Below are 13,549 nucleotides of genomic sequence, written 5' to 3'. Positions count from 1 at the left end.
GGGTCATTTGGGAAACATCGGGGAAATATTTCCATTCTTTATATATTTATTAGGGGTACAGGTTTCTATAAATATGCTTATATGACTCAATGGGAGCATGATCTTAATGTTGAGTTCACCACGAGTGAATGGAAAGCAATATGTTTAGAAATTAAAAAAGCTTCAGTGTGTGTGCTATACTGTGAATTTCCATGCTAGGTTTCCTACGGTTCCAACAACTGTTGGCGCTGTGGAGATGGCGTTGGTACATTTTTACATATCTTATGGTCCTGTGATCAGATAAAACCCTTTTGGGAGAAGATTGTTTCCAAGATTGCTACTCATGCTGGTTGCCATTTTCCTTGCAACCCAAAGTGCTGTCTCTTGGGAATGGGTAATAGGTGTGGTCTAAAGTGGCAACATCGTCTTAAGAGAATGTGCTTGATGGCTGCTAAAAGCGTTACTGCAGCATTATTGGAAAAAAATAATTGGGATTTTGAAGCTTTCCTTTATTGGAGAAATGGAACAACTTACAGATAAGAGGCCATTATGACCCCACCAGATTTATGGGCTCACTTAAAAAATTTAACCCAGAATTATTTGTGGAGGTGGAGAGTAGGGAAAGGAGTTGGGTGGGGAGGGTTACAATTTCAGAGTTGGGATGTTTAGTACTTATGGTTGTACAAGTATTATGTCTCTACCTGTACTTTTTGTGAGTTTGAAGGGTATATTTCTGTAATTTACATTGGAAATATTTAAAAAAAAAAAACCTTTTTTCAATAAAATTTTAATGTTAAAAAAAAAGAAAAAAACATGAAGCCTGGGGCTGAAAAAATAAGGGCAAAAGAGACTTCTTTCAAGAAATACAGAAGAACAGAAAAGATTATTGGATTGAAATCAAGCAAAGAGGGAAATACGGCTAGCGAACGTGCAGGCGGAAAAAAAATGGATAAAGATGTTAAGAAAGGTGAGAAGACTAGGGAAAGAGAAAATATAAGAATGGAATTGCAAGCCTGACAGATACTGAAAATAGCTATATGGAGAGTGATGAGGGAAAGCAAACTGCTAAACAATTACTTCTCCTCACTGTTCACAGAAGGAAATCCTGGAGAAGGACCTTGGTCAGCTGCCAAGGGAATGGAGTGGATATTGCGCCGTTCACGGAGGAAAGCGTTTATAAATAGCTTGAGAATCTGAAGGTGAACAAAGCTATGGGGCCGGATGGGATACATCCCAGGATACTGAGGGAGCTCAGAGAAGTCCTGGCGGGACCTCTTAAAGATTTATTTAATAGATTTTTAGAGACGGGAGAGGTTCGGCAGGATTAAAGACCAGCAGATGTGGTCCCTCTTCACAAAAGTGGAGACAGGGAAGACGTGAGCAACTACAGGCCAGTAAGTCTCACGTTGGTGGTAGGAAAAATAATGGAGACGCTGCTGAAAGAAAGGATAGTTAACTTTCTAGAAGTCAACGGGTTGCAGGATCCGAGGCAACATGGCTTTACCAAAGGAAAATCCTGCCAAACGAATCTTATTGACTTCTTTGACTGGGTGACCACAGACCTATCCGAAGGGCATGCACTAGATGTAATTGCATTCCAATAAAGACTTCGTTATGGTTCCTCACAGAAGAGTTGTGAATAATCTCAGAGGGCTGAACTAAGGACCCAAAGTAGTGAGCTGGATAGGAAACTGGTTGACTGATGGGTAACAAGGGGGTGTTGGTAAACAGAATCCACTGGAGGAAAGGAAGGTGATTAGTGGCATGCCTCAGGAGTCTGTGCTGGGGCCAATTCTGTTTAATATATTTGTGAGAGATATTGCAGAAGAGTTAGAAGGAAAGGTTTGACTTTTTGCGGATGACACAAAGATAGCCAATAGAGTGGATACCCTGGAGGGAGTAGAAATCATAAAAAGGGGATCTCCAAACATTATAAAAATGGTCAAGGGTCTCGCAGTTAAAATTTAATGGCAAGAAGTACAGAGTGATGCACTTGGGGTGCAGAAACGCAAAAGAGAGATTCCAGACAGGAGGGGAGAGATTGGTAAGCTCGACTCAGGAGAGGAACCTCGGGTTGTCCAAGGATCTGAAGGTGAAGAAACAATGCGACAAGGCAGTGGCCGTGGTCAGAAGGATGCTTGGTTGCATAGAGAGGGGTATAACCAGCAGAAGAAAGGTGTCGTTATTGAAGCTCCACTTGGAGTACTGTGTATAGATTGGAAACCATACCTTGCTAAGGATGTAGAAAGACTTGAAGTGGTGCAAAGAAAAACTACAAAAATGGTATGGGATTTGTGTTATAAGCCTTATGAGGAGAGACTTGCTAACCTGAACTGGAGGAAAGGAGAAACAGGGGTGATACGATACAGACATTCAAATATTTGAAAGGTATTAATCCACATGGGCATTGTCTTGATCGAGCATCTTCTCATTGAGGAGGGTGATTTTTATTCCTTTCAGGATTTACAACAGAGGTTTTCCTTTGCTCACACAGCAGCTGCACCAGTATTATGCTAGCTTGGATTATGGGGCTCTGCATGTGAGGCTGGGTCAGAAACCTTTAAAGATTTTGCATCGAGATGTTTTTGGCCAAATTTCTATATCAGGTTTACATAGAGTTTTGCTTTCTCTTCTCTCTCCTCAGGATTTTGTTCTTCTTAAGGAGGATAGGAGTGGATTTTCTAAAACTGATTAAAGCTATTCCAAAGCAGGTTGGAAATGCTGAACTTCAGGCCTGTCAATACCGAATACTCCACAGGGCATATATATCACACTAGGCTGCTAGAGCAGGTTGGGTACAATGCCCTAAATGTCAGTGGGGGAGGGGGAGAATACCTTATTCCATGCCTTTTGGCGAAGTAGTGGCATTCAAGCATTTTGGAGGTCGCTCCATTTCTTTTTGGTGTAAGCTTGCTGAGGCATATGGGATCTTGGACAAAAGTTTGCGTTTATTCCTGAGAGAAGCTTATGCGTTGGGGAAGAAGTGCATACTTCAGTATTGGATGCAGGAGGTGCCTCCCTCTCATTGGCACTGAAGGAATAGATTGCATGCATTAATGCTATGGGAGGCACGAGCAGTTAGGAATTTCTCCAAAGGGAAGAAGGGCTTTTATGTCTATTTGGAATTGTTATTTGCAAATTATCTCCCATAAGGCCAGAAGTGCTATACTGAACAGGTTTCAGAGTGTTTCCTAAATAGGGAAGGGTGGATTGGGAACACTGGATGTTATCCTTGGCCTGGAGTCATAAGAGTCCATCATAAGGGTCAAAGTAGGTTGGGGGGGGGGGGGACGATCTGTGAAATTTGAAAGGAATTTTGGGAGAGTACAGGAGTCCTCTTACAAACAAAAAATGGGATCATGTTTTATCTAGTTTTGTCTAGATTTGTTCAGTTGTTCGACGTTGGCTTTGTTTGATCCTGATTAAAAATCATTACCATAGTGGGTAGGGGTGGGGGGATGTAATTGTTAACAGTTTGATGTTAATTGTTTGATGTAATTGTTAAAAGTTATATCTTTCTTATATGTATGTTTTGATATTGGAATTTCTGTTTATTTGTTGTTGGATTTGTTTACATTGACTTGTCATCAATAAAAATTGTTGAAACATAAATCTTACACAATGATGTCTCCCACCCGTGTCTGATTTCAAAGGCCGTTTTCTCCCTTCACACTCCTAATGTACAAAGTATCTGACAAAGGGTTGGAGCAGGTGCTTTTTATGCTGGCAATGGAGCCCCTGACCTATATGCTGCGGCACACTGATCAGTACAGTATGCTTTGTGGAGGGGATGTAGCATAAAATTCTTTTATCTTTCGATGACATTTATTTTAATCTTATAATTGAATTCTTGAATTTTTTACTTGCGCTTGAGAAAGTGTTAGAGCTTCTGGATCAATAAAACTAAATCAGAAGTTTTAAATCTTTTGGTGACAGAGCCTGAATTTTTTTTTTTGAGATAGCGATTTTCTTATAGGTGGGCTACAGGTTCCCCAAAGTATTTGGGGGGGGGGGGGGGGGGAATGTAAATCTGATGTATAGTCTTAATGTACACTTTCAGACTAACTATCCTGGACTGGTGCGGAAGCTTACGGCTGAGTTATATCATTGTCACCATTTGCATATTTCATGGTTAAGATTGTCTTGCTCCTAAAGCTGCTATACTTGATTGTAGCCCTTATTTTGTGGGTACACCAGTGGGTTTTTCAAGTTATTTGTCAGTGGCAGGTTTTGTTTCAGTTTCTGAGGCAGGAAGGCAAGACGACATTGCGGTGCCTAACTTTTCATTTTAAGACGGCCGGCAAGGTGGCTGCTGCCATGTGGTAGCACCTCATCCCGAGCTGCCCTTCACTTCTGGCTTCCCCACCAGCCAGGTTGACGTCATGGGCAATCTTGGCGGCCATTGGTCGGGATGCTGGAAGAGAGCCGAATCTCAGCTCTGCAGTGCAAAATTGTGCATAAGAAGCCACCGATGAGACGGGGGAGCCTCTTCTTCAGCAGTGAGCAGCGCATGAGTTTCAATGGTGTTTCTAGCGGTGATTTCTATCAACACATGAGTTTCAGTGGCGATTCCTATCTTCAGTGAACTTTCAGCTGCGCTTGTTTGTTGTCCCCCCCCCCCCCCCCCCCCGTCAACTCCACTAAATTGTCTTGCTGGACTCGTTGGTTAATGCACTTGATCTTGTTGCTAAAAGAGCTTGCTGACCACATGCACCAGTGCTCTCTCTTCCTTGCTACCTGGACAAAAGATCTGAAGAACAGGTTCAGCAGTGCTTGTCATTTAATTGCTGACCACCTGCACCGGAGAGCAATCCCCCGCTAAAGGAACAAAGAGCCAAACAGCAAGCAGAGCAACACAGCAAGTCCGGTCAGCCCTGCAGTGATCTATTCAGCCGAGCATCAGTGGACTGCAACAACCCCCTGAATCAAAGACCCCCCCCCCCCCCCCCCTCACGGTGCTCCTTTGTGCTCAATTCACTGCTGTCTGGGGAACCAGCATGCCTCGCAAGAGCAGTAACACAGTGTCAACGCACCCTCCAGACCATGCTGTAGATGTGAACCCCGACGGGACATCCAGGCCGCAGTGCTCATCCACATGGTGGCACCGTCGTCCAGAAAGAAACAATCTTCTGCTTCCCTGAGCACTCGTACCCTTGACCACGGGGAGTCACTGTCGCCAACCTCCAGCCTCATCGGTTTCTGGGCTTGTGAGAGAATACATAATGGAGGACACCATGCCATGTGCCTCAACAACAGCTGTCTTCCAGAAGTTTAACACCACAGGCAGGTAACCTGAACACATCAGAACCCAGTGGTCATCCTTGCGAGGATGACGGGAATGCTGCCTCTCACAGAGCCAGTCCAGGCTGTCATCCCCAATCCATTCCAGCATCATGTAGAGCAGGGTCGGATCGTAGGTCCCACTCCGTCAGGCGATCGCAATCTCAATGTAGGCAGAGTCAATACAGACCCAGCACCAGTACCAAACATCGCAGATATAGGTCATTCTCTGGAGAAAGAAGGGCCTAGCTCCAGAGACCACCACACATGGGATGGTGGAATTCATCACAGAGCCAGTACGAGATCCTACAGATCCAGAAGCAGCTCTACACGTCATAGATCCAGCACCAGAAGCCGCAGATCTGAATCCAGTTATAGGCACTATAGATCCCCATCCTGCTGCAGACATCAGCAACATTGCAGGCATCAAAGATCACATGACCACCGTAGATCCTTCTCCAGTCCTAGGCATGACCGGTCCAGGCCCCGGAGTGTACAGCGTGGGCACCGCGGATCCAGAGCTTCACCACGTCACAGATTCCCAATCAGAACCAGCCAAACCGGGCAATACAACGCTCAATGTGGATAGACCCTCAGGACACGTCAGGAGGCATCAGTGACCATGGGTCAAGACCCTCCTGCAGGAACTTCCGAGGACCATGCTGTATCCATGGGAGATAGCAACGCTGACCGTCAGACCTCACCCCATGCTATGAGTAAACATCATGCAGCTAAGAGGAAGAAGAAAGGTAAGAAGTTTAAGCATTCTGGACGGTCAAGTTCCACATCATCCTCCAATTTTTCATCCTCTTCTTCTTCCTCCTTTTCCTCTCCCTCCCCTACCAGAGACGAAATGCCAAGAAACGAGCAAAAAAAGGGTGGCCTATTGTCAGATTATACCACAACGATTTCCCGGAACCTTGCGTGTTGGGTGATATCCTATGAACGCATGATGAGCTTCGTATGCTGAAGTAGCGTGACCACATTGATCCAATGCTCTGTTACCTCAAAACAGTCATCAGCATCTGTCATGAGTACGAGGGACATGCCTGGCTAGCATGCGAGCACGTTAGGGAGAAAATGGAAGCTAACCCTAATATGGCTCAACTTCTTCTTTATCGGGCCAAGAGACTCCAGTACATGCAAAGACCTCATGGATGTCTTCCACACAGTAGCCCATGAGTTTGGGGTACCCATTCCATGCAGCAAAACCACAGGATCCAGCTCAGTCATTATCTTTTTGGGAATTGAGATATATTTATCAACCCAGACCACCAAACTACCTGAAGACAAGCTGTACGGACTGACAAAAAATCTTCAATGCCCTGGCGTCTTCTATGATCACACTCTACCAAACACAATCTCTTATTGGCTCGCTCAACTTTGCCAGCAAGGTTATCCTAATGGGCAGGGTGTTTGTTCGCAGACTTGCCTTAGCCACGGCTGGCGTGACGCGCAAGCACCACCATATGCGAACATCCCTCCCCATTAAGCAGGATCTACGCATCTGGCTGCACTTCCTACAGGAATTCAATGGAAAAGCTCTGATCCAATCAGTGACAATATCCAGTGCGAACCTCAACTTTTTACGGATGCCACCGGGACCACGGAGTGAGAAGCATATTACAATGGGGTCTAGTTCGCCGTCCCTTAGCCACAGCAGTGGATCCAGAATGGCCTCACCAGGAACATCACCGTCCTTGAACTATTCCCCATTGTCACAGCAGTTCACGTCTGGGGCGCAGCACTGGCCAATAGAAGTGTCAGACAGTGCAGCGGTCGTAGAGATCAAAAACAAACAGTGTGCTGCCCGCATACTGCGGAGCTTACCAGGCATTTTATACTCTGGTACCCGCAAATTAATCTGACTGCATGGGCAAAAAATGTGCCTGGAGTGGAGCTCTCTCACATTTTCATTTTTCACTCTTTCAACAGCTTGCCTCCTCAGCAAACAAGGATCCAACTCTAGGTCCTGAGCAGCTATGGCACCTAGGAACAACACTGCACACCTACTCATCACCAGCTCATTAGCCGGTTCTACCCTGTGCACCTACCGGAATGCCTTTCACCAAGTCTTCGACTACCTGCAACAGCATGGATGGAGAGGAGGAAGTGTTCCTGATCACCTTATTGCTCGTTACATCACAGATGCTTTTGAGGGTGTTGCCAGGACAGCGGTCATCTCGCTCATCAACGGCTTTGCCTTCTTCGCCAAACTCCGTGGATGGGGCAATCCACAGTCCAGCTTCCTGGTCAGGATACTTTTGAAAGGATGGTCACAGTGCACCCTGCCCAGACACCAGGCATCCTGTGGCGCACAAACTCCTGCATCTGCTATGGTTAGCACTGGGAAATGTGTGCACGGATGACTACGAGGCTGCGCTATTCAGGGCAGCATTCTCTTTGGCCTTCTTTGCTGCTCTACGCATAGGTGAGCTTACTGTGCAGTCCAAGGGCAATCCAACAGGGGGACTGCAGATGGACGACATCTCCATAACACAGGAGCTAGTCGGCCTTCGCATCACCAGGTCAAAGACAGCTCAAGCCAGTAAAGGGCACAACATTACTCTACATGGTGTTCCAAATTTACTTACCTGCCTGTTGAACAACCTCTATGCATATCTAAAGAGGCCAGCCCCCTCATGCGATTCCAGTTTAAGGTTGTCTTTCGAAAAGCTCTCCAGGAAACCGGTCAGTGCCTGGCCGACTACGGGGCACACTCCTTTCGCATAAGGGCAGCTACTACTGCATCCCAACATGGCCTGTCCTCCCAAATGATCAAACAGCTGGGCCGTTGGACGTCTGCAGCATACCGAACCTACATCAGACCATCACCAATTGCAAGCCCTATACAACATAAATAACAATTCCCTTCCTTTTTACAGGTTTCCAAGGGCGTCCATGGGCAGTGTGGATCACTGGGCACTTATACATCGCCAATGCTTACAAGTGCCTGGCAGCTCGAAGCCCTGGTCTACACCTTGGGTTGGAAAACAGAGGCGCGGCGCTTACATGGATCGGGATTCCTGGTATGAGATGGCAACAACTTAAATCTGTCCTCCGGCTGCTGGACACCACACCCCTCCAGATGTCCTGCTCATTCACTTGGGGGGGGGGGCAACGACAATGGACACACCCCATGCAGGTGCCTTATTGCTATGGCAAGGCAAGATCTCTTTTAACTGTCTGTTCTTCTGATAGGTTCCACTATCCTCTGGTCAGACATTATTCCTCGATGGCACAGATCCGCCTGCAGGTTGTGGTCCAGAGGCGTAAGCAAGGTCAATCATAAGATTGGTCTGTGGACAGAACAACTTGACTGAGTGAACATCTGGCACGATTGGGCATCCCTTCTCATTTCCGCATACTTCCTTCCAGATGCAATCTCTCACAGGTAGTAGAAGACCTCCACATTAACGACTTCCAAGAGGCCCATGATAGACACCTGCTGAACAGGATCTGGGGGGGAGGGGTCCCGGGGGCTTGCTTTGAAGGTCCCCGGGTTGTGGCGGAGGCACCTGAAAATGGGAATTGGATGTGCTGGAACAGCAGGCGAAAGGGAGCGCGGCCTGTCACTGGTGACAGACTAATCACCTTGCTGGCTATACACGGCAGGTGGAATGCTGGTCTGGAGTGCAGTTCCAAGGAGGGCCTTGAATCAAATAGATTGAAAATTCTGCAGGAAACAAAACACATCTTGGAATCCCTATGGATTGGAATTCCATGTGTAAAGGGGAGAAGGATAGTGATAGGAGTGTACTACCGTCCGCCTGGCCAGAATGAATAGACAGATGTAGAAATGTTAAAGGAAATTAGGGACGCTAATAAAATAGGCAACACAATAATAATGGGTGATTTCAATTACCCCAATATTGACTGGGTAAATGTAGCATCAGGGCATGCTAGGGAGGTAAAATTCCTTGACAAAATCAAGGACTGCTTTATGGAGCAGCTGGTACAAGAGAAGGAAAAATTCTAGACCTAGTCCTTAGTGGAGCGCATGATCTGGTGCGGGAGGTAATGGTGATGGGGCCGCTTGATAACAGTGATCACAATGTGATCAGATTTGATATTAGCTTTGGAGTACGTATATGCAGGAAATCCAATATTTTAGCATTTAACTTTCAAAAAGGAGACTATGAAGAAATGAGAACAGTGAAAAAAAACACCAAAAACAAAAATAACTTAGAGGAGCAGCTGCGAGGGTCAAAAATTTACATCAGGCATGGATGCTGTTCAAAAATACCATCCTGAAAGCCCAGGCCAAATATATTCCGCGTATTAAAAAAGGAGGAAGGGAGTTAATGACCTGGGAGGTGAGGGGAGCAAGATTGTCCCCGGGGAGGCAGCAGAGGTTCTGGGGAGCTTATTTGAATGTATTATCGCCTTGGGCGCGTAGCCGGGTTCTTAATGGGCTCCCGTGGAGGAGCAGGTGAGGAGATAGGCTTGAGTTAGAGCGGGGCATTACACCCAAGTGGGGGGGGAGGGGAGGGTAGGTAGGTTTGAAGGGTCTGGTGGGTGGAGCCTAAGAGTTAAGGTTCTCCGCACATTAATGGATCTTTAGAGTAGACTAGAGTGGGGAGGGGGGAAGGGGGGGCTCATAATGTCAAGGGGGGGGGGGGGGAAGTAAAATTTGAGAATGGTTGTATGTTTGTATTCAGCAATGATTGGTTTATACTGGTTGTCTATTTTGTGATAAATGAGACTTCTGTGGCGTTCTCAACAAAAATGTTTGAAATTAAATAAGGAGGAAGGGAAGACCAAACGACAGCCGGGCATGGTTAAAAAGTGAGGTGAAGGAAGCTATTAGAGCTAAAAGAAAATCCTTCAGAAAATGGAATAAGGAACCGACTGAAAATAATAATAAGAAACAGCATAAGGAATGTCAAGTCAAATGCAAAGCGCTGATAATGAAGGCAAAGAGGGACTTTGAAAAAAAAGATTGCGTTGGAGGCAAAAACACAAAGTAAAATTTTTTTTTAGATATATTAAAAGCAGGAAGCCGGCAAAAGAATTGGTTGGACCGCTAGATGACCGAGGGGTAAAAGGAGTGATCAGGAAAGACAAAGCCAAAGTGGAGAGATTAAATGAATTCTGCGCTTCGGTCTTCACTGAGGAAGATTTAGGAGAGATACTGGTGCCAGAATGGTATTCAAAGCTGACGAGTCGGTTAAACTGACTGAAATTTCTATAAACCTGGAGGATGTAATGGGGCAATTTGACAAATTGAAGAGTAGCAAATCTCCTGGACCGGATGGTATCCATCCCAGAGTACTGATAGAATTAAAAATGAACTTGGGGAACTATTATTACAAATATGTAATTTCTTTAAAATCGAGCATGGTACCGGAAGATTGGAGGGTGGCCAATGTAACGCCAAGTTTTTAAAAAGGTTCCAGAGGAGATCCAGGAAATTATAGACCGGTGAGCCTGACGTTGTCCAGAATGGAAGAGACTATTATAAAGAACAAAATTACAGAGCATATTCAAAAGCATAGATTAATGAGATAAAGCCAACATGAAGGGAAATCTTGCCTCACAAATCTATTACATTTCTTTGAAGGAGTGAACGAACATGTGGATAAAGGTGAGTTGGTTTATATTGTGTATTTGGATTTTCAAAAGGTGTTTGACAAAGTACCTCATGAAAAACTCCAGAGGAAATTGGAGAGTCATGGGATAGGAAGTAGTGTACTATTGTGGATTAAAAACTGGTTAAAAGAAAACAGAGTAGGGTTAAATGGTTACTATTCTCAATGGAGAAGGGTAGTTAGTGGGGCTTTCCAGCGGTTTGTGCTGGAACCACTGCATTTTAACATACTTATAAATGACCTAGAGATGGGAGTAACCAGTGAGGTAATTACATTTACTGACAACACAAAGTTATTCAAAGTTGAGCTTCATAGGTTGCCTAGACCATGTATTTCCTACATTCTTACTCTTTGGCTACTCCTCATCCTTCTCTCAAGGAAGAGTGTCTGCAAACTCTATCACACTGTACACCAGTGCATGCTCATTAACAGCAAGAGCAAAGCATAGTGCCCTGATAAAACTCTTTCCCAAGATCCGGGCCTCCCTCTCTGTGGATGCCAAGGAGCGAGTCTTGGAACTCTTGGCTCTTTTGAGAACCACTCAGAAGCCACAACATCTTCAGTCTATAGTGGTCAGTCAGCCATATTCTTGTTAGTACACATGTTTTTAGCAGCGCTGGAGCGTTTCTGATCCGTCAGCTGGTCTTGCACTGTTTTCTGAAACAGATATTGCTATAAATATGTACTCGCGCTCAGTACCCTCTGTCATTACATTTCTGCACTTCACTAAAACTTTCAGTATCATATTCCATTCTTCGTGGAATATATACTTAAAGTATGTTTCACCTTTTTAAGCTATTTTCCAAAGGAAAAGAAGGCTGCCAATATTTTTATCACTTCCAGAACCTCACAGTTCCAGGGGCTAATGGGACGACTGTGGTGGTGGTGGCAATAAGGATTTTTTTTTCAGATCCATGCTTATGTGCTTTTAGATAAGACGCACGTCACCTTAACATATTAAATCATATAGCTGTTAATGGGGGCACCTGTCCTGGTTCTACTGTTATATAGCTGCATCACTGTGAGTTTTGAGGCACTGACAGACCCCCCCCCCTCCCAACAGAACCACAATAGCAGCAGCAACAACAGATGATTAACCAACATGAACATGTAGAGAAGGAACTGCAACAGGAAGAAGTGTGGGGGCAGGCAGGCATCATTTATTAGATTTAATATACCATTGTTTTTAGGAGCCAAATCAAAGCAGTTTACATGACAATTAATAGAAATTAAAAGCAGAACTCCATAATACAATAGGAAAGAGACAATCAACCAAAGAAGTAAACAAAATATACACTCATTTGTACAGACACTGTTATCTCACCACTAGGAACTGCCATGATCTCGGTTCGCAGAAAGAAGAAAAAAGAAAAAGGGTCGTAAGACTGCAAAAACTACTTCAAACAAATGTGTCTGCAGCACAACACGAAATGCAGTATAGGAATGTTCTTAACTGAAGATGTTGTGGGCAAGAATTCCATAAAAATGGACCCAAAAAATAAAAGGCAGAATTACTGGTAGAAACCCAGTTAGCTTTAGAAGGATGGGGAAAGTACAAGTCTATTATCATGTCTGCTTTAACATCCAGTAGGAATGACAAGTCAGGACAATTAAAACAGAGCTGGCATCATGTTAATTTTCATTTAGTGTCCACATGTCCTCATCTCTCCAGGCCTTATTTGCCAGTGTAGTAATGAGTGGGTACAAAGGGCATCTTGCTGATGACTGCCTCTAGGGTCTTCTTCCTCACCTCTACCAGCACTGGTGTACCTGTCTTACTATACTCGGCCTTCACATATCCCATGGCAATGTTCTTCTTCAGGCAGGGAGAAGGGCAGCCACTAGTCACTTCTCCTGAGAAATGCAAAGAACAGAGATTAATAAAGTGTTACACGACTGATATCTGTGTTGAAGTTTGTAACCTCACTTTGTCTTTCCATGTTCTGCTCAACTACTCACTGGCTTTCTTTGTAGTTTGTGAGAAAGCTGAGCAATTATTTCATTAAGTCTCTAGAGTACTGAGCACAGAGACCAGGCAGTACTTTCACTTCTTGGCTACTCTTTTGCATGATTGCTAGACTTTTTTAAATTATACTTCTCACATGTGCGGCATTCTTGTTATGCACTGGACAGGTACAATTGGAATAGCAAAGAGGTGCTGAGTGTCTAGCAGCGACACAAGAAAAACAGAAAGCAGACACTGGTGGTCTTCTGTGAAGGAACCACTGCTGAAGTCTTCTTTGATGATCAGTTGTGCTACCTGGGCTAAGCCTTTTTTTGTCCCTGGCTAGCTGTGTTATATTAATACCCCTGATGCAGCCTTAATTGGCGAAACGTGGCCATGTCGGGTCTGTAAGAATAAAGGAACTGTTTGGACCTCCAGTGTCTGCTTTCTGTTTTTCTGGACAGGTACAATTCACTTCACTTGTGTTGTCACCTCTTGAACAATAAAAACTGGCATTTTAGCTTGTAGACTGATGCCAGTTTGTCTTATTTTTCACTAGATGGAGAAACTTCTCAGATGTTCCTACTGCTTGTACTTTGCATTAGTTATTGTGAGGTCTTCAACAGCTTCTCTCTGAGCCCAGCATCAGTAGAACTAATGTTACTCAGAACTTATTTTAATTAGAACTTAATTTAAATAGACAAATGCATAAATCAATTATGTACATGTATATCAATGTGCAAGATTTGAATAT

The 13,549-nt window shown here is 44.6% G+C and overlaps 1 protein-coding gene across 1 annotated transcript in view; it reads right to left on the bottom strand.

The window, feature by feature from the left end:
* Positions 1-11,988: 11,988 nt before the first annotated feature.
* AMT (aminomethyltransferase) overlaps positions 11,989-13,549 on the bottom strand; it is a 182,600-nt gene continuing 181,039 nt past the window's right edge. The window contains exon 9 of the mRNA XM_030205537.1: positions 11,989-12,704. Coding sequence (XP_030061397.1) covers positions 12,526-12,704 — 179 coding nt within the window. The 3' untranslated portion in view covers positions 11,989-12,525. The remainder of the gene's footprint in view (positions 12,705-13,549) is intronic.

The sequence above is a fragment of the Microcaecilia unicolor genome, chromosome 6, assembly GCF_901765095.1.
Source record: "Microcaecilia unicolor chromosome 6, aMicUni1.1, whole genome shotgun sequence".
NCBI classification, from domain to species: domain Eukaryota; kingdom Metazoa; phylum Chordata; class Amphibia; order Gymnophiona; family Siphonopidae; genus Microcaecilia; species Microcaecilia unicolor.
This window is presented reverse-complemented; position numbering and strand designations above follow the sequence as displayed.